This window comes from Coregonus clupeaformis, chromosome 9, assembly GCF_020615455.1.
Source record: "Coregonus clupeaformis isolate EN_2021a chromosome 9, ASM2061545v1, whole genome shotgun sequence".
NCBI classification, from domain to species: Eukaryota; Metazoa; Chordata; class Actinopteri; order Salmoniformes; family Salmonidae; genus Coregonus; species Coregonus clupeaformis.
Window position 1 is genome coordinate 29,792,906 of NC_059200.1, and position 27,911 is coordinate 29,820,816.

Here is a 27,911-nt window from a genome sequence, read left to right on the forward strand (position 1 = left end):
AAACTGTTGTGCTGATTTAAAAAAGCAATAAAACTGGCCTTCTTGAGACTAGTTGAGTATCTGGAGCATCAGCAATAACTGAGGTCCACTCCAGTCATTAGAACGAGCCTGTCCTCCCCAATTAAGGTGCCACCAACCTCCTGTGATTTTGTAATTTAAGTGTAGATGAAGAACAATAATCAAATATTGATCTTGATGGAAGTCACAATTGTACAAAGCATATTATGAATTAAAAAAAATACATAAATCAAATTGGTAGTATAGAGATGATTAATGTGGGAATGAGATAGATTTCACATTCTTTGGTCTCTAGAGGGCAGCACAGACAAGTTGAATCTGAACTCTCCATGCGTATCATTGTTCCCATTTCTAACAGTTAACAAATGCTTGTTTACATGGGCTTGATTTTTAAAACCCTTGCACAAGTCTGACGCACATTTTACTTGAAACTACTATCTCAATATGAGGAGGGTCTTGCCATAGGATATGTGCATTATACTATACTGCTAGGCTGGTCAGTTAAACTTAGGAAATAAGTACTTTGTTTCTATTGGTCATTGACTTTTTAATGCACATGGAAATTATAACCTGTTTTGATTCCAAACTGATGGTAGTGGCAGCAAAACAGTTTAGGTGTGCATGATGGTATAAAAGACATGTGCTCTTGATTTTCCTTGTGCAAATGTTTGCAGCTTATTCCACACAGTGGCATGCATATATATATATATATATATATATATATACAGTGGGGAAAAAAAGTATTTAGTCAGCCACCAATTGTGCAAGTTCTCCCACTTAAAAAGATGAGAGAGGCCTGTAATTTTCATCATAGGTACACGCCAACTATGACAGACAAAATGAGAAAAAAAAATCCAGAAAATCCCATTGTAGGATTTTTTATGAATTTATTTGCAAATTATGGTGGAAAATAAGTATTTGGTCACCTACAAACAAGCAAGATTTCTGGCTCTCACAGACCTGTAACTTCTTCTTTAAGAGGCTCCTCTGTCCTTCACTCGTTAACTGTATTAATGGCACCTGTTTGAACTTGTTATCAGTATAAAAGACACCTGTCCACAACCTCAAACAGTCACACTCCAAACTTCACAATGGCCAAGACCAAAGAGCTGTCAAAGGACACCAGAAACAAAATTGTAGACCTGCACCAGGCTGGGAAGACTGAATCTGCAATAGGTAAGCAGCTTGGTTTGAAGAAATCAACTGTGGGAGCAATTATTAGGAAATGGAAGACATACAAGACCACTGATAATCTCCCTCGATCTGGGGCTCCACGCAAGATCTCACCCCGTGGGGTCAAAATGATCACAAGAACAGTGAGCAAAAATCCCAGAACCACACGGGGGGACCTAGTGAATGACCTGCAGAGAGCTGGGACCAAAGTAACAAAGCCAACCATCAGTAACACACTACGCCGCCAGGGACTTAAATCCTGCAGTGCGAGACGTGTCCCCCTGCTTAAGCCAGTACATGTCCAGGCCCGTCTGAAGTGCATTTGGATGATCCAGAAGAGGATTGGGAGAATGTCATATGGTCAGATGAAACCAAAATATAACTTTTTGGTAAAAACTCAACTCGTCATGTTTGGAGGACAAAGAATGCTGAGTTGCATCCAAAGAACACCATACCTACTGTGAAGCATGGGGTTGGAAACATCATGCTTTGGGGCTGTTTTTCTGCAAAGGGACCAGGACGACTGATCCGTGTAAAGGAAAGAATGAATGGGGCCATGTATCGTGAGATTTTGAGTGAAACCCTCCTTCCATCAGCAAGGGCATTGAAGATGAAACGTGGCTGGGTCTTTCAGCATGACAATGATCCCAAACACACCGCCCGGGCAACGAAGGAGTGGCTTCGTAAGAAGCATTTCAAGGTCCTGGAGTGGCCTAGCCAGTCTCCAGATCTCAACCCCATAGAAAATCTTTGGAGGGAGTTGAAAGTCTGTGTTGCCCAGCGACAGCCCCAAAACATCACTGCTCTAGAGGAGATCTGCATGGAGGAATGGGCCAAAATACCAGCAACAGTGTGTGAAAACCTTGTGAAGACTTACAGAAAACGTTTGACCTGTGTCATTGCCAACAAAGGGTATATAACAAAGTATTGAGAAAATTTTGTTATTGACCAAATACTTATTTTCCACCATCATATGCCAATAAATTCATTAAAAAATCCTACAATGTGATTTTCTGGATTTTTTTTTCTAATTTTGTCTGTCATAGTTGACGTGTACCTATGATGAAAATTACAGGCCTCTCTCATCTTTTTAAGTGGGAGAACTTGCACAATTGGTGGCTGACTAAATACTTTTTTTCCCCACTGTATATATATATATATATATATATACACACTAGGAGGTAAATTGCATTCACTTTAATCATGGAGCTGCATAATTGGCTATCGCTTTATTACTGGTTTATTGCATTACTATTGAATTCATTATTGATTCATGGCATTTAGTGCATTGTGAATACTCTTGCATTAAATATGGAGTGATAGATACAGGCATGCTAAATTCATAACATACCTACTGCTAACCTGTGTATATTTGCATAGTTGCACATATTTTTAATTCAATTAATTTGTAAAAACATAACAGTGAGTGTTCGAGGTTACTAGATAGTAGAAGCTTAAACCGTCACCTAATTAAAAGTTCATAACAACCCAAAACAAAACTATAAACAGAGCTTTCTAATAGTTTGTCAGAGTACATAAAGTACGCCCTAACTGGCCACTAAATAAAAAGACCATAAAAGAGTGCTTGTGCGTCATAGTAATAAAAAAAAGTGGAAGATCCTCACTTGCACAGGGTCGTCGTGTCCATATTCAAAAAGCGAATGTTCATTCTCGTCTCGATCTCGATATCTTTCAGTATCTGAAAATAAAATGTTGTTTTACTACCAGTATAGTACTTAGTTACTAAACTCTGATGATACTTTCAACTATTGTGTGCTTTAATAACAAGAACAATTGTGCTGCTATTGTTTATGTGTTAAAGGGGCAATCTGCTGTTTGAGAGATAAGCCTGGAGAAATGTAACCACTTTAGAAATTAGATGCAATGACTGACCATCCACCAGAAATTAAAATGATAGTCTTAACCATGTTATGAAGCTAGACAGTGTTTGTAAAACAAGCTTATATTTTGGGTTCTAATGGGGTATGACAGTTGAACTAAGGTCATGAGGCATTTATAAGTTATATTTAAGCAATAAGGCCTGAGGGGGTGTGGTATATGGCATTGCATCGTGCTTAAGAACAGCCCTTAGCCGTGGTATATAGCCAATATACCACAAACCCCGAGGTGCCTTATTGCTATTATAAACTGGTTACCAGCGTATTTAGAGCAGTAAAAATAACAGTTTTGTCATACCCATGGTATACGGTCTGATATACCACGGCTGTCAGCCAATCAGCATTCAGGGCTCCAACCACCCAGTTTATACAGTGCCTTGCAAAAGTATTCATCCCCTTGGCGTTTTTTCTATTTTGTTGCATTACAAACTGTAATTAAAATAGTCAAAATTGGTGAAGTGAAATTTAAAAAATAACTTGTTTCAAAAAATTCTAAAAAATAAATAACGGAAAAGTGGTGGTGCATATGTATTCACCCCCTTTGCTATGAAGCCCCTAAATATGATCTGGTGCAACCAATTACCTTCAGAAGTCACATAATTAGTTAGATTGCAGTACAGTACAGATTGGGTTATAAAAAAAAAATCAGAAACTTTGAACATCCCACCGTGCACCATTAAATCCATTATTAAAAAATGGAAAGAATATGGCACCACAACAAACTTGCCAAGAGAGGGCCGCCCACCAAAACCCACAGATCAGGCAAGGAGGGCATTAATCAGAGAGGCAACAAAGAGACCAAAGATAATCCTGAAGGAGGATAGGACCACTTTAAGCCGTACACTCCACAGAGCTGGGCTTTACGGAAGAGTGGCCAGAAAAAAGCCATTGATTAAGAAAAAGATAAGCAAACACGTTTGGTGTTCGCCAAAATCCATGTGGGAGACTCCCCAAACATATGGAAGAAGGTACTCTGGTCAGATGAGACTACAATTGAGCTTTTGGCCATCAAGGAAAACACTATGTCTGGCGCAAACCCAACACCTCTTATCACCACGAGAACACCATCCCCACAGTGAAGCATGGTGGTGGCAGCATCATGCTGTGGTGATGTTTTTCATCGGCAGGGACTGGGAAAGTGGTCAGAATTGAAGGAATGATGGATGGCGCTAAATACAGGGAAATTCTTCAGGGAAACCTGTTTCAGTCTTCCAGAGATTTGAGACTGGGATGGAGGTTCACCTTCCAGCAGGACAATGACCCTAAGCATACTGCTAAAGCAACACTCGAGTGGTTTAAGGGGAAACACTTAAATGTCTTGGAATGGCCTAGTCAAAGCCCAGACCTCAATCCAATTGAGAATCTGTGGAATGACTTAAAGATTGCTGTACACCAGCGGAACCCATCCAACTTGAAGGAGCTGGAGCAGTTTTGCCTTGAAGAATGGGCAAGAATCCCAGTGGCTAGATGTGCCAAGCTTATAGAAACATACCCCAAGAGACTTGCAGCTGTAATTGCTGCAAAAGTTGGCTCTACAAAGTAATGACTTTGGGGGGGTGAATAGTTATGGACGCTCAAGTTCTGTTTTTTTGTCTTATTTCTTGTTTGTTTCACAATAAAAAAGATTTGTTATCTTCAAAGTGGTAGGCATGTTGTGTAAATCAAATGATACAAACCCCCAAAAAATCAATTTTAATTCCAGGTTGTAAGGCAACAAAATAGGAAAAATACCAAGGGGGGTGAATACTTTCGCAAGCCACTGTAATCTTCAATAATCACTGGGCATATATCGTTAATTTAAAAGTCGAAAATGGATGTTAGAAGCGCAGATTATGCCTTTAAAAGAACAGAGATGATTTAACGGGCTCTCCAGCAAGCTCACTTAAATCATCTATACTTTATTACTTTTATAGTAAAAACCTTTTAAAAAGAAAACGCTATAGCCATGACTTTAACCAACAAAATAAATGTTTTATTAGACACAAAATAATATGTTTTATAACAAACCTTTAGAAAATGTTCAAAAGTGATCCCCTCGTAAAACTCATCTGGTTCCTGAGAATGAAGAATGAGATTATTGAATATAGTATTGAAAAAACTATTATAATAGTTGGATGTCATATAGCAGCTGATTCCAGATCTAAAACTATTTTACAAGATGTTGTCAAAAAGCAGCTGTACCATGTGACCCATGGAGATACTGGCTACCTCCAGCATGGCAGCATCTGCTATTCCTTTAGCCGTTTCCTTTCCCAGGGCTCCACTCCGAGACAGCAGCTCCTCCACTACCTACAGTACATACAGAGGCAAGGCAGTCATGGTTACAATACAAAGTGATAGGCAGATAAATTATTTGAGTATTTTGAAAGGTAGGTTTGGGCAGTGGCTTACATGTCGGTACTCCTCCAGAGTGATTGTTCCATCGTTGTCTGTGTCGTGCATGTTAAACAGGACTGGGAAGAAAATAAGAAAATGTTCAACTTGAACTCTTTTCTGTCTGTCTTTACAAATATTTGCTTACCAAAGGTCTGCATGTGTCATGAGGCATCACTGTAATGCATTTGCAGACTAATTCTGTATATGGGATATAGACCTGTTGTATGCGTACCTGCTATCCCAGCAGAAAGTTTACAGATAATTGATTAATGTATGGATTCCAGTCACAGTGTGAGCCATAGTACACATCAAACAGTATACAGTGTTCTGAATGTCATTGTAGAAAGTACACAAGCTAATAAGGAACTAACAAGGAACTGTATCCACATGTGTTGTCAGCTGTAGCTATTGCTTGTGATTTACATATGTATTTATGCACCTATTGATGATGCTGTGCTGTTGTTTGTTGAGATGCAAGACAAATTTCCCGAAAGGGACACACAATAAATAATTTGTATATTATTAATGTTGGGTATCCATTACAGCACATTGTTACATTTGGCAGTGATACTATACTGTAATGCAATACATCTATCTTAACACCAGCCACACAGTAACATTTTAATAACGGCACTCACAGCGGAGTTTCTCCCTTCTGATGTTCTCTCTCTGTTCCTCTGTCATGTTCAGTGCTGGTGGTCTGAAGTGGGACATGACCACAAGGAACTCCTCAAAGCCGATCTCTTGGACTGTCCCGTCACCATTCTGATGGAAGTTTCTATAGAGATATAAGAGCAAGGAACATAAATATCTCCATCATGTGGACAGATGAGGTCACTGCAGATTTTCTGTTTTGCTCATTAGAAAGTAACCAACCATTGCTCATTCTAGACACAACGCATAGGCCTACGTCCTAGGCACGTCATGGATACTGAAATGGATACTGTATGCAATATGGTAGTAGCTCCACCTCGTCTATTGATAGCGGAGGTTGGATTATTGTCATACAGGTTATACATATGAAGAGTTTATTTCCAAAACACTACATCCAATTTTTCACGTGTTTTTTCACTAGAAATGATTGCTTATGGCTACATTCATGTGTGTGTGAGAAATATAACTGTTCTCAGATTTTAATTCATAGATTTAGGTATGCATTAAAATGTTATTTTTTTCAAAATGCTATACACTACCGGTCAAAAGTTTTAGAACACCTGCTCATTCAAGGGTTTTTCTTTATTTTTACTATTTTCTACATTGTACACATTTGGAATCATGTAGTAACCAAAAAAGTGTTAAACAAATATTATATTTATATTTGAGATTCTTCAAATAGCCACCCTTTGCCTTGATGACAGCTTTGCACACTCTTGGCATTCTCTCAATCAGCTTCATGAGGTAGTCACTTGGAATGCATAACACGTGTGCCTTCTTAAAAGTTAATTTGTGGAATTTATTTCCTTCTTAATGCGTATGAGCCAATCAGTTGTGTTGTGACAAGGTAGGGGGTATACAGAAGATAGCCCTATTTGGTAAAATACAAAGTCCATATTATGGCAAGAACAGCTCAAATAAGCAAAGAGAATCAACGGTCCATCATTACTTTAAGACATGAAGGTCAGTCAACACGGAAAATTCCAAGAACTTTGAAAGTTTCTTCAAGTGCAGTCGCATCAAGTGGTGAACGGATGATCTCCGCATGTGTATTTCCCACCGTAAAGCATGGAGGAGGTGGTGTTATGGGGTGGGGGTGCTTTGCTGGTGACACTGTCTGTGATTTATTTAGAATTCAAGGCACACTTAACCAGCATGGCTACCACAGCATTCTGCAGCGATACGCCATCACATCTGGTTTGGGCTTAGTGGGACTATCATTTGTTTTTCAACAGGACAATGACCCAACACACCTCCAGGCTGTGTAAGGGCTATTTTACCAAGAAGGAGAGTGATGGAGTGCTGCATCAGATGACCTAGCCTCCACAATCCCCCGACCACAACCCAATTGAGATGGTTTGGGATGAGTCGGACCGCAGAATGAAGGAAAAGCAGCCAACAATGTGCTCAGCATATGTGGGAACTCCTTCAAGACTGTTGGACAAGCATTCCAGGTGAAGCTGGTTGAGAGAATGCCAAGAGTGTGCAAAGCTGTCATCAAGGCAAAGGGTGGCTATTTGAAGAATCTCAAATATAAAATATATTTTGATTTGTTTAACACTTTTTTGGATACTACATGATTCCATATGTGTTATTTAATAGTTTTGATGTCTTCACTATTATTCTACAATGTAGAAAAGAGTACAAATAAAGAAAAACCCTTGAATGAGTGGTTGTTCTAAAACCTTTGACCGGTAGTGTATATCGATTGTTTAGCTGGAATGGAATGTTCGTATACTGTATATTTGACTGTGATATGTGGTTGTCTCACCTAGTTATCTTAAGATGAATGCACTAACTAACTAAGTCCCTCTCGATAAGAGCATCTGCTAAATGACTAAAATGTCAAATGTAAAGGTTTTACATACAGTTCTCATATTACTGTATTTTTTATATTTTTTATATTGATGTCACAAATCTATCATTTGTACAGTTCTTTATTTAAAATGTAGTTATTGTTACATTCGACTGTGTAAAACCTAGCAGTACTATTTATTTCTCAGAGTGCGGCAGATATACACTATATACAAAAGTATGTGGACACCCCTTCAAATTAGTGGATTCGGCTATTTCAGTCACACCCGTTGCTGACAGGTTTGTAAAATCGAGCACACAGCCATGTAATCTCCATAGCCAAACATTGGCAGTTAATGGCCTTACTGAAGAGCTCAGTGACTTTCAACGTGGCACCGTCATAGGATGCCTCCTTTCCAGTTCGTCAAATTTCTGCCCTGCTAGAGCTGCCCCGGTCAACTGTGAGTGCTGTTATTGTGAAGTGGAAACGTCTAGGAGCAACAACGGCTCAGCCACAAAGTGTTAGGCCACACAAGATCACAGAACGGGACCGCCGAGTGCTGAAGCGTGCAGCGCGTAAAAATTGTCTGTCCTCGGTTGCAACGCTCACTACAGAGTTCTAAACTGCCCCTGGAAGCAATGTCAACACAAGAACTGTTCGTCGGGAGCTTCCTGAAATGGGTTTCCATGGCCGAGCAGCCACACACAAGCCTAAGATCACCATGCACAATGCCAAGCGTCGGCTGGAGTGGTGTAAAGCTCGGATTCTGGAGCAGTGGAAATGCATTCTCTGGAGTGATGAATCACACTTCACCATCTGGCAGTCCGACGGACGAATCTGGGTTTGGCGGATGCCAGGAGAGCGCTACCTCCCCGAATGCATAGTGCCAACTGTAAAGTTTGGTGGAGGAGGCATAATGGTCTGGGGCTGTTTTTCATGGTTCGGGCTAGGCCCCTTAGTTCCAGTAAAGGAAAATCAAAACGCTACAGCATACAATGACATTCTAGACGATTCTGTGCTTCCAACTTTGTGGCAACAGTTTGGGGAAGGCCCTTTCCTGTTTCAGCATGACAATGACCCCCGTGCACAAAGCGAGGTCCATACAGAAATGGTTTGTCGAGATTGGTGTGGAAGAACTTGACTGGCCTGCACAGAGCCCTGACCTCATCCACATCTAACACTTTTGAGATTAATTGGAACACCGACTGTGAGCCAGGCTTTATCGCCCAACATCAATGCCCGACCTCACTAATGCTCGTGGCTGAATGGAAGCAAGTCCCCGCAGCAATGTTCCAACATCTAGTGGAAAGCCTTCCCAGAAGACTGGAGGCTGTTATAGCAGAAAAGGGGGGACCAACTCCATATTAATGCTCATGATTTTGGAACAAGATTTTCCTAACATTGAACTGCCCCCCCGCAAAGCATTCCACAGGGATGCTGGCCCATATTGACTCCAATGCTTCCCACAGCTGTGTCAAGTTGGCTTGATGTATTTTGGGTGGTGGACCATTCTTGATACAGACGGGAAACTATTGAGCGTGAAAAACCCAGCAACGTTGCAGTTTTTGATACAAACCAGTACTACTACCATACCCAGTTCAAAGGCACTTACATGTTTTGTCTTTCCCATTCACCCTCTGAATGGCACAGATACACAATCCATGTATCAATTGTCTCAAGGTTTAAAAATATATTTTTTAACCTGTCTCCTCCCCTTCATCTAAACTGATTGAAGTGAATTTAGCAAGTAACATCAATAAGGGATCCTAGCTTTCACCTGGTCAATCTATGTCATGGAAAGAGCAGGTGTTGTTAATGTTTTGTATACTGAGTGTATAGCGTTTTGCAGAAACAACATGATTATTTGTCTCTCTGAAATGAAACCATCAAGTGATAGATTCAAAACAAATACATGCCTGTCAATGAGCAACCCTATGCCATGATTAGATAGTGAAAAAACACACCAATCTTTTTCATGAATTATTTAAACAATAAAAGCTAATTTACCAAGATTTCTGAAAATGGTTATATACAGTTTTGGAAAGAAACGTACAATTCAATCCTTTCCGGTCTACACAAGTGCTAGGGGGTAGGGGCTAACATCTAGGGGGTAGGGGCTAACATCTAGGGGGTAGGGGCTAACATCTAGGGGGTATGGGCTAACAGCTAGGGGGTAGGGGCTAACATCTAGGGGGTAGGGGCTAACATCTAGGGGGTAAGGGCTAACATCTAGGGGGTAAGGGCTAACAGCTAGGGTCTAACAGCTAGGGGTTAGGGGCTAACGGCTAGGGGCTATCAGGTAGGGGATAACGAATAGGGGTAGGGGCTAACAGCTAGGGGCTAACGTCTAGAGGTTAGGGCTAACGACTAGGGGTAGGGGCTAACGACTAGGGGTAGGGGCTAACGACAAGGGGTTGTTTCTAGATGAGGCTGACATTTGACTAATGTCTGTGAGGCACCACCAAACCTACTTAATAATGAAATTCATACTGACAAAGAAATGATCAGTCTATAATTTTAATGGTAGGTTTATTTGAACAGTGAGAGACAGAATAACAACAACAAAATCCAGACAAACGCATGTCAAAAATGTTATAAATTGATTTGAATTTTAATGAGGGAAATAAGTATTTGACCCCCTCTCAATCAGAAAGATTTCTGGCTCCCAGGTGTCTTTTATACAGGTAACGAGCTGAGATTAGGAGCACACTCTTAAAGGGAGTGCTCCTAATCTCAGTTTGTTACCTGTATAAAAGACACCTGTCCACAGAAGCAATCAATCAATCAGATTCCAAACTCTCCACCATGGCTAAGACCAAAGAGCTATCCAAGGGTGTCAGGGCCAAGATTGTAGACCTACACAAGGCTGGAATGGGCTACAAGACCATCGCCAAGCAGCTTGGTGAGAAGGTGACAACAGTTGGTGCCATTATTCGCAAATGGAAGAAACACAAAATAACTGTCAATCTCCCTCGGCCTGGGGCTCCATGCAAGATCTCACCTCGTGGAGTTGCAATGATCATGAGAACGGTGAGGAATCAGCCCAGAACTACACGGGAGGATCTTGTAAATGATCTCAAGGCAGCTGGGACCATAGTCACCAAGAAAACAATTGGTAACACACAATCCTGCAACGCCCGCAAGGTCCCCCTGCTCAAGAAAGCACATATACAGGCTCGTCTGAAGTTTGCCAATGAACATCTGAATGATTCAGAGGAGAACTGGGTGAAAGTGTTGTGGTCAGATGAGACCAAAATCGAGCTCTTTGGCATCAACTCAACTCACCGTGTTTGGAGTAGGAGGAATGCTGCCTATGACCCCAAGAACACCATCCCCACCGTCATGAGAACCTCCTTCTCTCAGCCAGGGCATTGAAAATGGGTCGTGGATGGGTATTCCAGCATGACAATGACCCAAAACACACGGCCAAGGCAACAAAGGAGTGGCTCAAGAAGAAGCACATTAAGGTCCTGGAGTGGCCTAGCCAGTCTCCAGACCTTAATCCCATAGAAAAATCTGTGGAGGGAGCTGAAGGTTCGAGTTGCCAAACGTCAGCCTCGAAACCTTAATGACTTGGAGAATATCTGCAAAGAGGAGTGGGACAAAATCCAACCTGGTGGCCAACTACAAGAAACGTCTGACCTCTGTGATTGCCAACAAGGGTTTTGCCACCAAGTACTAAGTCATGTTTTGCAGAGGGGTCAAATACTTATTTCCCTCATTAAAATGCAAATACATTTATAACATTTTTTACATGCGTTTTTCTGGATTTTTTGTTGTTATTCTGTCTCTCACTGTTCAAATAAACCTACCATTAAAATGATAGACTGATAATTTATTTGTCAGTGGGCAAACGTACAAAATCAGCAGGGGTTCAAATACGTTTTTCCCTCACTGTAGGTAGGTTATAGCTAGGGGAATCTTGAGAGCAGTTAACTTTCACGGTTCTATTTTCGACTGGTGTTAAGCCAGCCCAATTGTCAAACACACGCTCGCTAGCAATTTCAATTTGTTAAAGCCGGCGCGCTGGTATTTTCCAACCCTTGTGCCAGGATTGGTAATTGACGTGTCTTATATCACCATGCTCGCGCTGAGGTGTGAGGGGTGGAAATATCGGAGGTATGTCCTTAAAAACGTGCGCCAAAGTGCCAATTTCAGGCAGCGCAAGTGGGGATATTTAAGACCAACCAAAAGCTGGTCTTAGTGGTAAGGCAGTTGGTTATGGCATGGATTTTGCCAGCGGAAGCACAGCGTAGCCTAATCAATAGAATAGCTTATCACCAATGTTATATTAAAATAGCACTTTTGGGAGCAGCAAAACAGTCAATACCCTTTTCTTCTTTTTTTTACTCGTCCATTCAGACAACTTAAAAATCTACATTCTTCTTGTCGAACATTTTTATTTACTGGACAAGCTTTAATGTTGAGCCCTGCATTTGTGTCTAAAAACCCCAAAATGTGTCTTAAAACCCTAAAGTCTCATTATAGGCTACGGATATTATTTATATCCAGCTCCTGTGAAACTTTGGACTCATTATGCACGATGCCCATTGAATGAAATATGGCTATTTTGTTAAGTCTGCTTATTGTTTTTCATTTATTATTTTTGTAAAAAGAAAATGCATCTTCCACTGCCATCTGTTGGACCTGAATGTCAAATTGCAGGAATTCCTATCGCTGTCCGTGGTGCAGAATCAACTATTGCCTTTACAATTCTTCTTTGCCATATCAATGGTGAAGGTAGACTAATCTTATTACAACTTGAAGCAACCACATAAAAAGCTTCGGAGCAAGTTTTCATTGGCCAGTGAGTGATCAAGCCCTTGTCACACCGACAACTTATATTAATTCAGAGAAAGCCTGCCTCTTTACGCCAGGTGTTACGCCCATTATTCCCGCTGTCAAAATAGCTCAAATATTTCTGACACACCCACCACTCAACTGCGAGTGCGCAAAGATTTACTTTGCGTTGGCTTTGTTAAAATTGAGCCCTTAGTCTTGTACTTAACAGGAACACGATAACCTACCTTTTGTCAAAGAAGGCCTCTATAATTTGGGTGCGGATTGGATTGCATGCCAGATCTGGAATTGTGTCGATGTCAGCTCTCCTACAAGTGAAAAGACAAGGAGATAATTAAAAGGTGTGCACCAGGAAGCTGGTCAATTATAACACGTTGCTAAACAAAAGCCAAACCAAAACCTGTTAGGCTAGTTAATTTTTTTGACATTTTAGGTATATAGCAGACACTCTTATCCAGAGCGACTTACAATTAGTGAGTGCATACATTTTTCATACTGGCCCCCCGTGGGAATTAAAAAGAAATGGGAAGAACCACTTCACCAGAAATTCATTATGCCAGGATTACACCCATGTGTGTCCCCAAAGTAAGAGCACAAGTAAAAAATAAAGTGTGTGTGTTAGGGTGGGCATTTACAGAGTTTATGAATGCCAAAAATTATTAGGGAGTCCTACCTCAGCGTGTCTTCATTGTGGCTCAACTGCTTGAATCTTTTGTGCAGGATTCCAATCTGCTCGAAGGAAACTGAGGAACAAAAAAAGGACTGTCGTGAGTCCAAGACAGAGAGGGACATCCTGCCAGCCTACCACAGCAGGTTAGAGACCTAGATGGATGAATGAGAACTCATGTGCATCTTCAAGAGGCCTCCAATTAGCAAAATGCCAGGCAGCATATCAGTTAACACTGAATGGGCAGGAAACCATGACGGACTGCAGAGTAATGATGTTTTTTATTGTGATATTTAGTTAAAATATATATATATTTTTAGTAATGATGTTAAACGGAACACAATTGTTTTTTAACCTTTGCCAACTACAATTTATGTTTGTGTCCTGTTCTTATCTCTAATTTATCATTCAGTTTTCCTAATTTGTCATCCTCAGGACTAACATAGTATATACACACACAATATAAGCAGAGAGTAGGGCTGAATGTTTATTCAGCATCTATTTTTAGTTGATGCCAGTGGATTTGTATATTCAGATGTAAAAACGATTTCACTTTGCATTCTCTCATTGTAGTTTAGAGAAAGACATAGTAATAAATGTGTATTAAACTGTGTATTACATGTAGTCTGAGAGGGAGAAAAACATCTCTGAACAACAAGGATGAGCTCAAAGTATTCAAATGCATTCAAACAAGGACTGATGTCTAACAATCGCCACAATATTTGAATTAAGAGAGCGTTTGTGTGAGTGAGTGCGAGTGCGAGCCACAAGAGGCTGTTGAGGGAAGGACAGCTCATAATAATGGCTGGAACAGAGTGAATGGAATGGTATCAAACGCATGGAAACCATATGTTGAATGAGTTATTTACCATTCCATTTATTCCGTTCTAGAATTACTATGAGTCCGTCCTCCCCAATTATGGTGCGACCAGCCGCCTGTAATCCATTCCTGGGGGTATTGTATGGGCAAACCAGTATGTGAAGAGCTAATATTGGATTACCAGTAGTATGAGGAAACTCACTGAGGGTGGGGATTTCAGACAATAGAGATGGTGAAGAAAACCAGTCTGTTCATGGCCTCATTGCTTGCATGTTTTTCTGAAGCTATACACAAAGTATCTAATCTATTATTCATGATGGCTCAGTCAAGCCTACACTGTTTGTTATTTGGATCCCCATTATCTTTTGTAGAAGCAGCAGCTACACTTCCTGGGGTAATACATCTAAAAGTGTGTGTTAGAGTGTGTCTGTGTGTGTGTTTGTCCCCTCACAGTCTCCGCCGTTCCATGAGATGTTATTCAAATCTTTTTTTTTTTAAAGGTAATTTGGCTGTTTGCTTGAGTTGGAAGGGAGTTCCAGACTTGGGGACTGTGAATAGACCCCTAGTGGCATGTCTTGTGGGGTATGTATGGGTGTCTGAGCTGAATATCATTTGATTATGCAGACAATCTGGAATCTTCATCACATTTTACATTTAAGTCATTTAGCAGACGCTCTTATCCAGAGCGACTTACAGTTAGTGAGTGCATACATTATTATTTTTAATTTTTTTCATACTGGCCCCCCATGGGAATCGAACCCACAACCCTGCCGGCCATTCCCTCCCCTACCCTGGACGACGCTGGGCCAATTGTGCGCCGCCCCATGGGTCTCCCGGTCGTGGCCGGCTACGACAGAGCCTGGATTCGAACCAGGATCTCTAGTGGCACAGTTAGCACTGCGATGCAGTGCCTTAGACCACTGCGCCACTCGGGAGGTTGCAGTAAAATTTCTCATAAAAACTAGAAGAGATCTAGAAGAAATCTAACAATTCAGCTTCAACTATTTTATTACCCATTTATTTTAACCAATCATCTGTCATCGGAGTCAGTGCAGTACAAGTTGAGTGCTCTTCTCTATATGTATGCTGAAAGTCAGTAGTTAACTTGTTCTCTGAAAACAGCATAGTATTTGGTCAAACACAATTCTCTCCATCAGTTTACTAAGAACAGGCAGCAAATTGATTGGGACGCTGTTTTGCGAGCTCTGACCCAACTTTGCTATTTTGTGATTCTTTTGGCGTTTATTTTTAAATTTATTTACATGAAATGTATCCGCTATCATTTCTTAAAACTGACAAGAACTTTTGAACATCAGATCAGCAGATACCTCAATTCCGGCTTCAACTTCGACTCATCTGCCCTGGGCTCTTTCTGTAATTCAGACCCAATTTTCGGGGTATCCAAAAAGAAATGCCGGCATTACAGAGGCAAGAGAGGGGGAGTCCTGGCGAGATTAAGGCAAAGGGAAAACCGGCCACCTCTTCCCTCCTTTCTATAAAATGGATTACCTCAGATTGCGGATTTGCTACAAATGGGACTCTCGTAACTGCAATATTCTCTGCTTTTCTGAAACATAGCTTTCAGACAAGATACCCCTCAATGGCTATCCAACTCTATGGATTCTGCACATAGACGACAATGTCAATTGCACTCCACACTGCCCTCACCCACCTAGAAAAGAGGAATACCTATGTGAGAATAATGTTCAGCTCAGCGTTCAACACCATTGTCCGTTCCAAGCTCTTCACCAAGTTTAGGACCCTGGGACTGAACAACTCTCCGCAACTGGATCCTGGACTTCCTGACGTCTGATCCCAGGTGGTGAGGGTAGGCAACATCACCTCCGCCACGCTTAACCTACAGAGGTGTAAGCTTAGTCCCCTCCTGTACTCCATGTTCACCCATGAATGCTCCAACACCATCATCAAGTTTGCTGATGACACGATGGTGGTAGGCCTGATCACCGGCGACGATGAGACAGGGAGGTCGTCAGTGACCTGGCAGTGCTCCGTTCATCTTTCCCTCGATCCTGACTAGTCTCCCAGTCCCTGCCACTGAAAACCATCCCTACAGCATGATGCTGCCACGACCATGCTTCACCGTTAGGGATGGTGCCAGGTTTCCTCCGGACGTGACACTTGTCATTCAGGCCAAAGACTTCAATCTTGGTTTAATCAGAACAGAGAATCTTGTTTCTCATGGTCTGAGTCCTTTAGGTGTCTTTTGGCAAACTCCAAGCGGGCTGTCATGTGCCTTTTACTGAGGAGTTGCTTCTGTCTGGCCACTACCATAAAGGCCTGATTTGTGGAGTGCTGCAGGGATGGTTGTCCTTCTGGAAGATTCTCCCATCTCCACAGAGGAACTCTGGAGGACTGTCAGAGTGACCATCGGGTTCTTGGTCACCTCCTTAACCAAGGCCCTTCTCCTCTGATTGCTCAGTTTGGCCGGGCAGCCAGCTCTAGGAAGGGTCTTGGTGGTTCCAAACTTCTTCCATTTAAGAATGATGGAGGCCACTGTGTTATTGGGGACCTTCAATTCTGCAGAAATGTTTTGGTACCCTTCCCCAGATCTGTGCCTCGACACAATCCTGTCTTGGAGCTCTACGGACAATTTATTTGACCCTATACCTACATTACATGACCAAAAGTATGTGGACACCTGCTCGTCGAACATCTCATTCCAAAATCATGGGCATTAATATGGAGTTGGTCCCCCCTTTGCTGCTATAACAGCCTCCACTCTTCTGGGAAGGCTTTCCAATAGATGTTGGAACATTGCTGCGGGGACTCGCTTCAATTCAGCTTCAAGATCATTAGAGAGGTCGGGCGATTAGGCCTGGCTCGCAGTCGGCGTTCCAATTCATCCCAAAGGTGTTCGATGGGGTTGAGGTCAGGGCTCTGTGCAGGCCAGTCAAGTTCTTCCACACCGATCTTAAACAAACCATTTCTGTATGTACCTCGCTTTGTGCACGGGGGGCATTGTCATGCTGAAACAGGAAAAGTAGAAAGCACAGAATTGTCTAGAATGTCATTGTATGCTGTAGCGTTAAGATTTCCCTTCACTGGAACTAAAGGGCCTAGCCCAAACAATGAAAAACAGACCTAGACCATTATTCCTCCACCACCAAACTTTACAGTTGGCACTATGCATTCGGGCAGGTAGCGTTCTCCTGGCATCCGCCAAACCCAGATTTGTCCGTCGGACTGCCAGATGGTGAAGCGTGATTCATCACTCCAGAGAACGCATTTACGCTGCTCCAGAGTCCAATGGCGGCAAGCTTTACACCACGCCAGCCGATGCTTGGCATTGTGTATGGTGATCTTAGGCTTGTGTGCGGTTGCTCGGCCATGGAAACCCATTTCAGGAAGCTCCCGACGAACAGTTATTGTGCTGACGTTTCTTTCAGAGGCAGTTTGGAACTCAGTAGTGAGTGTTGCAACCGAGGACAGACGATTTTTACGTGCTACGTTTTTCAGCACTGCGATCTTCTGTGGCCTACCAATTCGCGGCTGAGCCATGGTTGCTCCTAGACGTTTCCACTTCACAATAACAGCACTTACAGTTGACCAGGGCAGCTCTAGCAGGGCAGAAAATTAACAAACAGACTTGTTGGAAAGGTGGCATCCTATGACGGTGCCGCGTTGAAAGTCACTGAGGTGTTCAGCAAGTCCATTCTACTGCCAATGTTTGTCTATGGAGATTGCATGGCTGTGTGCTCGATTTTATACACCTTGTCAGCAACGGATGTGGCTGAAATAGCCGAATTCACTAATTTGAAGGGGTGTCCACATAGTTTTGTATATATAGTGTATGTTGCAGTAACGTTGAAGGGCTTTGGCTAGTATTACTTTTCCACCAAGAAGCATGAAGTAAAATCAAATCACATTTTATTTGCCACATGCGCCAAATACAACAGGTGTAGACCTTACAGTGAAATGCTTACTTACAAGCCCTTAGCCAACAATGCAGTTAAGAAAAAAAGTGTTAAGTAAAAAATAAAAATAAAAAATAATTAAAGAGCAGCAGTAAAATCAAATAACAGTAGGGAGGCTATATACAGGGGGTACTGGTACAGAGTCAATGTGCAGGGGCACCGGTTAGTCAAGGTAATTGAGGTAATATGTATGTGGGTAGAGTTAAAGTGACTATGCATAAACAAACAGAGAAGCAGCAGCGTAAAAGAGGGGATGGGGTGGGGGAGGACAATGCAAATAGTTCGGGTAGCCATGATTAGCTGTTCAGGAGTCTTATGGCTTGGGGGTAGAAGCTGTTAAGAAGCCTTTTGGACCTAGACTTGGTGCTCCGGTACCACTTGCCGTGCGGTAGCAGAGAGAACAGTCTATGACTAGGGCCTTCCTCTGACACCGCCTGGTATAGAGGTCCTGGGTGGCAGGAAGCTTGGCCCCAGTGAAGTACTGGGCCGTACTAACTACCCTCTGTAGTGCCTTGCGGTCGGAATCCGAGCAGTTGCCATACCAGGCAGTGATGCAACCAGTCAGGATGCTCTTGATGGTGCAGCTGTATAACTTTTTGAGGATCTGAGGACCTATGCCAAATCTTTTCAGTCTCCTGAGGGGGAATAGGCTTTGTCGTGCCCTCGTCACGACTGTCTTGGTGTGCTTGGACCATGTTAGTTTGTTGGTGATGTGGACACCAAGGAACTTGAAGCTCTCAACCTGTTCCACTACAGCTCCGTCAATGAGAATGGGGGCGTGCCCAGTCCTCTTTTTTTCCCTATAGTCCACAATCATCTCCTTTGTCTTGATCCCATTGAGGGAGAGGTTGTTATCCTGGCACGACACTGCCAGGTCTCTGACCGCCTCCCTATAGGCTGTCTCATTGTTGTCAGTGATCAGGCCTACCACCGTTGTGTCATCTGCAAACTTAATGATGGTGTTGGAGTCGTGCCTGGCCATGCAGTCATGGGTGAACAGGGAGTACAGGAGGGGACTGAGCACGCACCCCTGATGGGCCCCCGTGTTGAGGATCAGCGTGTTAGATGTGTTTTTACCTACCCTTACCACCTGGGGGCGGCCCGTCATGAAGTCCAGGATCCAGTTGCAGAGGGAGGTATTTATTCCCAGGGTCCTTAGCTTAGTGATGAGCTTTGAGGGCACTATGGTGTTGAACACTGAGCTGTAGTCAATGAATAGCATTCTCAAGTAGGTGTTCTTCTTGTCCTGGTGGGAAAGGGCAAAGTGGAGTGCAATAGAGATTGCATCATCTGTGGATCTGTTGGGGCGGTATGCAAATTGGAGCGGGTCTAGGGTTTCTGGGATAAAGGTGTTGATGTAAGCCATGACCTGCCTTTCAAAGCACTTCATGGCGACGTGAGTGCTACGGGTCGGTAGTAATTTAGGCAGGTTATCAGTGTTCTTGGGCACAGAGACTATGGTGGTCTGCTTGAAACATGTTGGTATTACAGACTCAGTCAGGGACATGTTGAAAATGTCAGTGAAGACACTTGCCAGTTGGTCAGCCCTGCGGCCTTGTGAATGTTGACCTGCTTAAAAGTCTTACTCACATCGGCTACGGAGAGCGTAGCCGATGTGAGTAAGACATAGTCATCCGGAACAGATTATGCTCTCATGCATGCTTCAGTGTTGCTTATCTCTAAGAGAGCATAGAAGTGATTTAGCTCATCTGGTAGGCTCGTGTCACTGGGCAGCTCACGGCTGTGCTTCCCTTTGTAGTCTGTAATAGTTTGCAAGCCCTGCCACATCCGACAAGCATCGGAGCCGGTGTAGTACGATTCAATCTTAGTCCTGTATTGACTCTTTGCCTGTTTGATGGTTCGTCAGAGGGTATAGCAGGATTAATTAGAAGCGTCCGAGTTAGAGTCCCGCTCCTTGAAAGCGGCAGCTCTACCCTTTAGCTCAGTGCGGATGTTGCCTGTAATTCATGGCTTCTGGTTGGGGTATGTACGTACGGTCATTGTGGGGACGACGTCATCGATGCACTTATTGTTGAAGCCAGTGCTGATATGGTGTACTCCTCAATGCCATCGGAAGAATCACGGAACATATTCCAGTCTGTGCTAGCAAAACAGTCCTGTAGCTTAGCATCAGCGTCATTTGACCACTTCCTTATTAACCGAGTCACTGGTGCTTCCTGCTTTAGTTTTTGCTTATAAGCAGGAATCAGGAGGATATAATTATGGTTGATTTGCCAAATGGAGGGCATGGAGAGCTTGTCTCTGTGTGTGGAGTAAAGGTGGTCTAGTGTTTTTTTCCCCTCTGGTTGCACATTTAACATGCTGGTAGAAACTAGGTAGAACGGATTTAAATTTCCCTGCATTAAAGTCCCCGGCCACTAGGAGTGCTGCCTCTGGATGAGCGTTTTCCTGTTTGCTTATGGCCATATACAGCTCATTGAGTGCAATCTTTGTGCCAGCATCGGTTTGTGGTGGTAAATAGAAAGCTACGAAAAATATAGAAGAAAACTCCCTTGGTAAATAGTGTGGTCTACAGCTTATCATGAGATACTCTACCTCAGGTGAGCAAAACCTCGAGACTTCCTTAGTATTAGATGTTATGCACCAGCTGTTGTTTACAAATATACACAGACCGCCACCGCTTGTCTTACCGGAGTCAGCCGTTCTATCCTGCCGATGTAGCGTATATCCCGCCAGCTGTGTTATCCATGTCGTCGTTCAGTCACGACTCGGTGAAACAGCCACGACTCGGTGAAGAAGCTAACGTTAAAACAGAACCTACCTCAGCAGCAGCAAAAAATAGGCTACTAAGTTCTCATAAAAGCTTTGCTTTACAGAGAGTAGGCTACTGAGAGACAGCAATGTGGCACTCAGTGGTGAGGCGGAGTCAGGCTGCAATGCATGCAGGAGGAATCAGAGGAGAGAGCGAGGTTATAGTGGTGGTTCCCAAACTTGGGGTTGTTCATATTGAAAGATATGTTTTAATATGAACATCTCCACACGGCCCATCTTCCCTATAGGCATCTTCCCAAAATGCAAATAATACAGTTCTAAAAATGCCATTGGTTGTTCGTCATCTCGATCGCCCACTGGAGTTTATAGTTGACTATTTACCCACCTTTTTTTTAACCAATAGATCACTTATATTTATACAGAATCATTAGTAATATTCTAATAATTATGTGATAACACAATCGATTAGTAATGCCTAGGAATACAAATGTGAACACTATGTAATTTGAGAAAAGAGAGCCTATCAATGTAAAGAATTTATGAAATTCATCATTACAACAGAATGAACAGTCCCTGATGCTATGTGTCGGTGTGAATCATTTCTCATATTATTTCCCACCTTTCAGGGGTAGGCCTATAACATTACAATTGTATAGCTAATAGGCTAAATTTTTTTTTTAGGGGGTAGATCAGCTTTAATATTGCAGATAGATTGTAACTTCCATCAATGTAATTGTCTGCATCACTTCCAATCCTCCATATGTTTTATTTCTCTCATTCATTCATATATATATATATACACAGTGAGGGGAAAAAAAGTATTTGATCCCCTGCTGATTTTGTACGTTTGCCCACTGACAAAGAAATATTCAGTCTATAATTTTAATGGTAGGTTTATTTGAACAGTGAGAGACAGAATAACAACAAAAACATTCAGAAAAACGCATGTCGAAAATGTTTGACCCCCTCTCAATCAGAAAGATTTCTGGCTCCCAGGTGTCTTTTATACAGGTAACGAGCTGAGATTAGGAGCACACTCTTAAAGGGAGTGCTCCTAATCTCACCTTGTTACCTGTATAAAAGACACCTGTCCACAGCAGCAATCAATCAATCAATCAGATTCCAAACTCTCCACCATGGCTAAGACCAAAGAGCTCTCCAAGGATGTCAGGGACAAGATTGTAGACCTACACAAGGCTGGAATGGGCTACAAGACCATCGCCAAGCAGCTTGGTGAGAAGGTGACAACAGTTGGTGCGATTATTTGCAAATGGAAGAAACACAAAATAACTGTCAATCTCCCTCCGCCTGGGGCTCCATGCAAGATCTCACCTCGTGGAGTTGCAATGATCATGAGAACGGTGAGGAATCAGCCCAGAACTACACGGGAGGATCTTGTCAATGATCTCAAGGCAGCTGGGACCATAGTCACCAAGAAAACAATTGGTAACACACTACGCCGTGAAGGACTGATATCCTGCAGCGCCCACAAGGTCCCCCTGCTCAAGAAAGCACATATACAGGCCGGTCTGAAGTTTGCCAATGAACATCTGAATGATTCAGAGGAGAACTGGGTGAAAGTGTTGTGGTCAGATGAGACCAAAATCGAGTTCTTTGGCATCAACTCAACTCGCCTTGTTTGGAGGAGGAGGAGGAATGCTGCCTATGACCCCAAGAACACCATCCCCACCGTCAAACATGGAGGTGGAAACATTATGCTTTGGGGGTGTTTTTCTGCTAAGGGGACAGGACAACTTCACCGCATCAAAGGGACGATGGACAGGGCCATGTACCGTCAAATCTTGGGTGAGAACCTCCTTCCCTCAGCCAGGGCATTGAAAATGGGTCGTGGATGGGTATTCCAGCATGACAATGACCCAAAACACACGGCCACGGCAACAAAGGAGTGGCTCAAGAAGAAGCACATTAAGGTCCTGGAGTGGCTTAGCCAGTCTCCAGACCTTAATCCCATAGAAAATCTGTGGAAGGAGCTGAAGGTTCGAGTTGCCAAACGTCAGCCTCGAAACCTTAATGACTTGGAGAAGATCTGCAAAGATGAGTGTGACAAAATCCCTCCTGAGATGTGTGCAAACCTGGTGGCAACTACAAGAAACGTCTGACCTCTGTGATTGCCACCAAGTACTAAGTCATGTTTTGCAGAGGGGTCAAATACTTATTTCCCTCATTAAAATGCAAATCAATTCATAACATTTTTGACATGCGTTTTTTCTGGATTTTTTTCATGTTATTCTGTCTCTCACTGTTCAAATAAACCTACCATTAAAATTATAGACTGATCATGTCTGTCAGTGGGCAAACGTACAAAATCAGCAGGGGATCAAATACTTTTTACCCCTCACTGTATACACATTTCCTTTTTAAAAATATATTTCCCTTTATTACTTTCCAACCCCATCACTCCTTCCCTAATTGGAGTAAACTAGTGAACAACAATGCTTAGGCCTCTACTTCCAGCTTATACATACTATATACATAGTGGGGGAAAAAAGTATTTAGTCAGCCACCAATTGTGCAAGTTCTCCCACTTAAAAAGATGAGAGGCCTGTAATTTTCATCATAGGTACACGTCAACTATGACAGACAAATTGAGAATTTTTTTTCCAGAAAATCACATTGTAGGATTTTTAATGAATTTATTTGCAAATTATGGTGGAAAATAAGTATTTGGTCTGTCAAAGGACACCAGAAACAAAATTGTAGACCTGCACCAGGCTGGGAAGACTGAATCTGCAATAGGTAAGCAGCTTGGTTTGAAGAAATCAACTGTGGGAGCAATTATTAGGAAATGGAAGACATACAAGACTACTGATAATCTCCCTCGATCTGGGGCTCCACGCAAGATCTCACCCCGTGGCGTCAAAATGATCACAAGAACGGTGAGCAAAAATCCCAGAACCACACGGGGGAACTAGTGAATGACCTGCAGAGAGCTGGGACCAAAGTAACAAAGCCTACCATCAGTAACACACTACGCCGCCAGGGACTCAAATCCTGCAGTGCCAGACGTGTCCCCCTGCTTAAGCCAGTACATGTCCAGGCCCGTCTGAAGTTTGCTAGAGTGCATTTGGATGATCCAGAAGAGGATTGGGAGAATGTCATATGGTCAGATGAAACCAAAATAGAACTTTTTGGTAAAAAACTCAACTCGTCGTGTTTGGAGGACAAAGAATGCTGAGTTGCATCCAAAGAACACCATACCTACTATGAAGCATGGGGGTGGAAACATCATGCTTTGGGGCTGTTTTTCTGCAAAGGGACCAGGACGACTGATCCGTGTAAAGGAAAGAATGAATGGGGCCATGTATCGTGAGATTTTGAGTGAAAACCTCCTTCCATCAGCAAGGGCATTGAAGATGAAACGTGGCTGGGTCTTTCAGCATGACAATGATCCCAAACACACCACCCGGGCAACGATGGAGTGGCTTCGTAAGAAGCATTTCAAGGTCTTGGTGTGGCCTAGCCAGTCTCCAGATCTCAACCCCATAGAAAATCTTTGGAGGGAGTTGAAAGTCTGTGTTGCCCAGCGACAGCCCCAAAACATCACTGCTCTAGAGGAGATCTGCATGGAGGAATGGGCCAAAATACCAGCAACAGTGTGTGAAAACCTTGTGAAGACTTACAGAAAACGTTTGACCTGTATCATTGCCAACAAAGGGTATATAACAAAGTATTGAGAAACTTTTGTTATTGACCAAATACTTATTTTCCACCATAATTTGCAAATAAATTCATTAAAAATCCTACAATGTGATTTTCTGGATTTTTTTCTTCTCATTTTGTCTGTCATAGTTGCCGTGTACCTATGATGAAAATTACAGGCCTCTCTCATCTTTTTAAGTGGGAGAACTTGCACAATTGGTGGCTGACTAAATACTTTTTTTCCCCACTGTATATATAGTGGTCCCCTGTAGCTCAGTTGGTAGAGCATGGCGCTTGCAACGCCAGGGTTGTGGGTTTGTTTCCCACGGGGGGCCAGTATGAAAATGTATGCACTCACAAACTAAGTCACTCTGGATAAGAGTGTCTGCTAAATGACTAAAATGTAAAAAATATAAATGTTATGGACACAGTCAATTTTACAATAATTATATTTTGTTTGTTTTTACTCCTGAACTTCCTCTACCCTCAACCTCTCCGATCATTTTCATGATGTCCATCCGGTTTGCTTCTATATGCCATATCTTTCTAACTGTGCTCTTTCACAAAAGCTCTCAACATATTACCTATATACTTATTATGGACACAGTATGCTTACATTATTAGTTATCTTGTTGTTATAAGTCCCATCCTTCAACTCTATTCAACACCATCCATATTGGATTTCTATTTGCCATATATTTTTCAACTGTACTGTGGTGTTTTACAAAAGTTCTGAACCTTTCCATTCTCATTGTTTCTACAGAACAGTACAAAAGTATTATTATATTATTGATTGATTGACTATGACTTTTCAGATCACCCAGAAATGCTATCTACATGGTTAGCTCCAGGTAATTATTGCAATCCTTTAGCCATTCCTGGACCCGTGTCCAAAAACAAGCTACAAATGGACAGTAAAAATTTAAAACAAATGATCTAATGATTCTGTCTCTTCGCAGCTAAATCTGCAGAGCTGGGAAGATTGTATCCCCCATATAAATAACATTATATTGGTAGCAAGAATTTTATATAATTATTTAAATTGAACAATTCTAAGTTTTGAATCCGGCGTCGTTTTGCGTATCAGTTCATAAACACTATGCCATGGGATCGGTATGTCAAAAATCTCTTCCCAACTATTTTGCAATCTAGATGGGATGGCTGTCAATCATTTGGTCCTTAAATTAAACTGGTATACTTTGTTATTTATAAAAGTTTTCTTTAACCAATTATGTTCTTTAATGCAAGGCCGACAGACAAGTTCCTTACAGGAAGCATAGAAATAGCGCACATATACTTGCTATACTATACTTGCTTTCTATGTGAATTTGGTCGGGCAGCCCAAAAAGTTACATATTGCAGCTTTAACAAATATAGGCGATTAATCTGGTCTAATACGATTATCAAGTCTAATTTCTTTCATCTGACTTTAGTCACAAAGACATTCCATAGTTGATCAAACAGTCTTCTCCTTGTTCTGCTTTTAATTTGGACATGGTAGCTCATCTCATTACAGGGTATCAGGAAAGACACTGCAGTAGGCCTACTAGATGCCTGACAATCATCAGACTGTGATATCTCAGACTGTGAACCAGAGGTTAATGCCATACATTTGATTGGAAAATGTCCCCTCACAAACCAGAATGCTGAATACAATCGAATTTCAACTTACTCTACCAGTAGTCTGGGCGGGTTGTCCTTTTGTGGGTAGGAATTTTAGAAGAAATATCCACAGGAAAGTAATAAAGTATTGTAACGACACTGGGCTTATAAACGCTGATATCGACTGCCATGTGAGCGTGCTTTTCGGGCACAGTCGATGGCGCGCTGGACTTCGGGCTAGAAGGTTGAGGGTTCGAGTATTATTAAACCGACTTTCCAAACACTGGTACCGCCATTGACATTTTTATCACTTGGCACAAGCGCAAAACTATGTAAACAAACGCCCACAGGAGGCCTCTAGGCAAGTATGCATGCATTTACATCGTGTGCGCATGCTTCAGGGGATCATCTGAAAACACTACCAGGCTTTTGGTTTAATTATACTTTCATGAGGATATTTTGTCACAAATTCCGCCCTATATAAGAACCAACCCGACAGACAATCAGCAGAGTAAGTTCAAATTGAATTTTATTCAACATTCGTGACAGTGGACATGAAGCTAGCTTTCCGGTTTTGGCAATGCCTTTTTGCGCGCTGATGATGTCCAAGAGGGATAGCATCAGCGCCAACTAGCGGAAAATATCCTCACAGTAGTGCTGTAACCTACAGCAATATATAACTACATTTACATTTACGTCATTTAGCAGACACTCTTATCCAGAGCGACTTACAAATTGGACTCATGCTGTTCTGCTATGGAAATAGCCCCCAGAAGACTTACCACCACACTTGATGACGTTTATTATGAAGAGACTCCTTACTGAGAATGGGGATACGTATTGTGGGGGAGTTTCATTTCACAATGATACATTTTAGCGCAGGATTACATAGTCCCATAAATATGCTTCTTCTCAACAATTATAATCGTATGCTACAGAAAAACAAACGTAATACTCACAGCCCGTCTTCTCTGTGAATTCTCTGTATTCGGGTTCATCAGGTAATGACTGTAATGCACCCATAACTCGAGAAACGCGCCAGCCGCATGAAAATACCGATTGGTCTCGCTCAGGACAACGCAGGTAGGCTACTGAAATCGAAACGGCGTCAGTTCAGTGGAACAGATATTTTTTCATTAGCACATCCCCATCACTAACTCATCTTACTGGTCGATACCGGCTGCTCTCATAATTAAGTCATACGCCAGTTTCTTCAAGTGCTAATGCATTTCAAGCTGTCATCCTCTGCAGTCAGAGCGCGCACTTCCGCAACTTGGCTATCTGACGACACCACAATTTATTCAACATTTAGTCTCCTTTGATCTAGTTCTCTCACAATTTCTTCTTCTTCGTTTGGTTTTCCGGCAGACTAGACAGACGCTTTGTTGTGTATTGCTGCCTTTCACAGTTTGGAAAGTGGATTGTATTGCACATTTTGTTCACAGAAAAGGGAAATTGAGAAAAAAAGGACATTGCCCCACCATCTATATATAAACCACTATCCCCAACACACCACTCCACCCCTTCCCAATACTTTGGCCCCAACAGATCCTACACCAGGCCACCAGCCTGGGAGGTGGGAGGTTGGAACCCCTTCTCTCAAAACCCCCTGTAGTTCTTCTGCACTAAAATATCTGATATACAAACACTTCTCTGCTTCTGCTACTACCAATTCAATCTTCTGGGATTTCCTTTCCATCTGTGCGGTACAATTAATGACCATAGCAATAAATGCCAAGAAGCCAACTTTACTAAAGCACAAACTGTTCGGGTCACTCTG

At 42.3% G+C, this 27,911-nt stretch overlaps 1 protein-coding gene across 2 annotated transcripts; it reads right to left on the reverse strand.

The window, feature by feature from the left end:
- Positions 1-27,419, reverse strand: LOC121574387 (calcineurin B homologous protein 3). Of its 2 annotated transcripts, XM_041887006.2 has the most exons (9): positions 27,091-27,419; positions 13,388-13,457; positions 12,942-13,022; positions 6,104-6,243; positions 5,481-5,542; positions 5,271-5,378; positions 5,097-5,144; positions 2,817-2,890; positions 1-140 (listed from the first exon to the last, which is right to left on the reverse strand). In XM_041887006.2, exons 1-9 carry the CDS (start codon positions 27,152-27,154, stop codon positions 122-124), a joined length of 666 nt encoding a protein of 221 aa, XP_041742940.1. In that variant the 5' UTR covers positions 27,155-27,419; the 3' UTR covers positions 1-121. The 2 variants fall into 2 exon arrangements, with proteins under 2 accessions (XP_041742940.1, XP_041742941.1); XM_041887007.2 differs by lacking the exon at positions 1-140 and having other exon boundaries at positions 2,337-2,890; positions 27,091-27,418.
- Between the last annotated feature and the right edge of the window lie 492 nt (positions 27,420-27,911).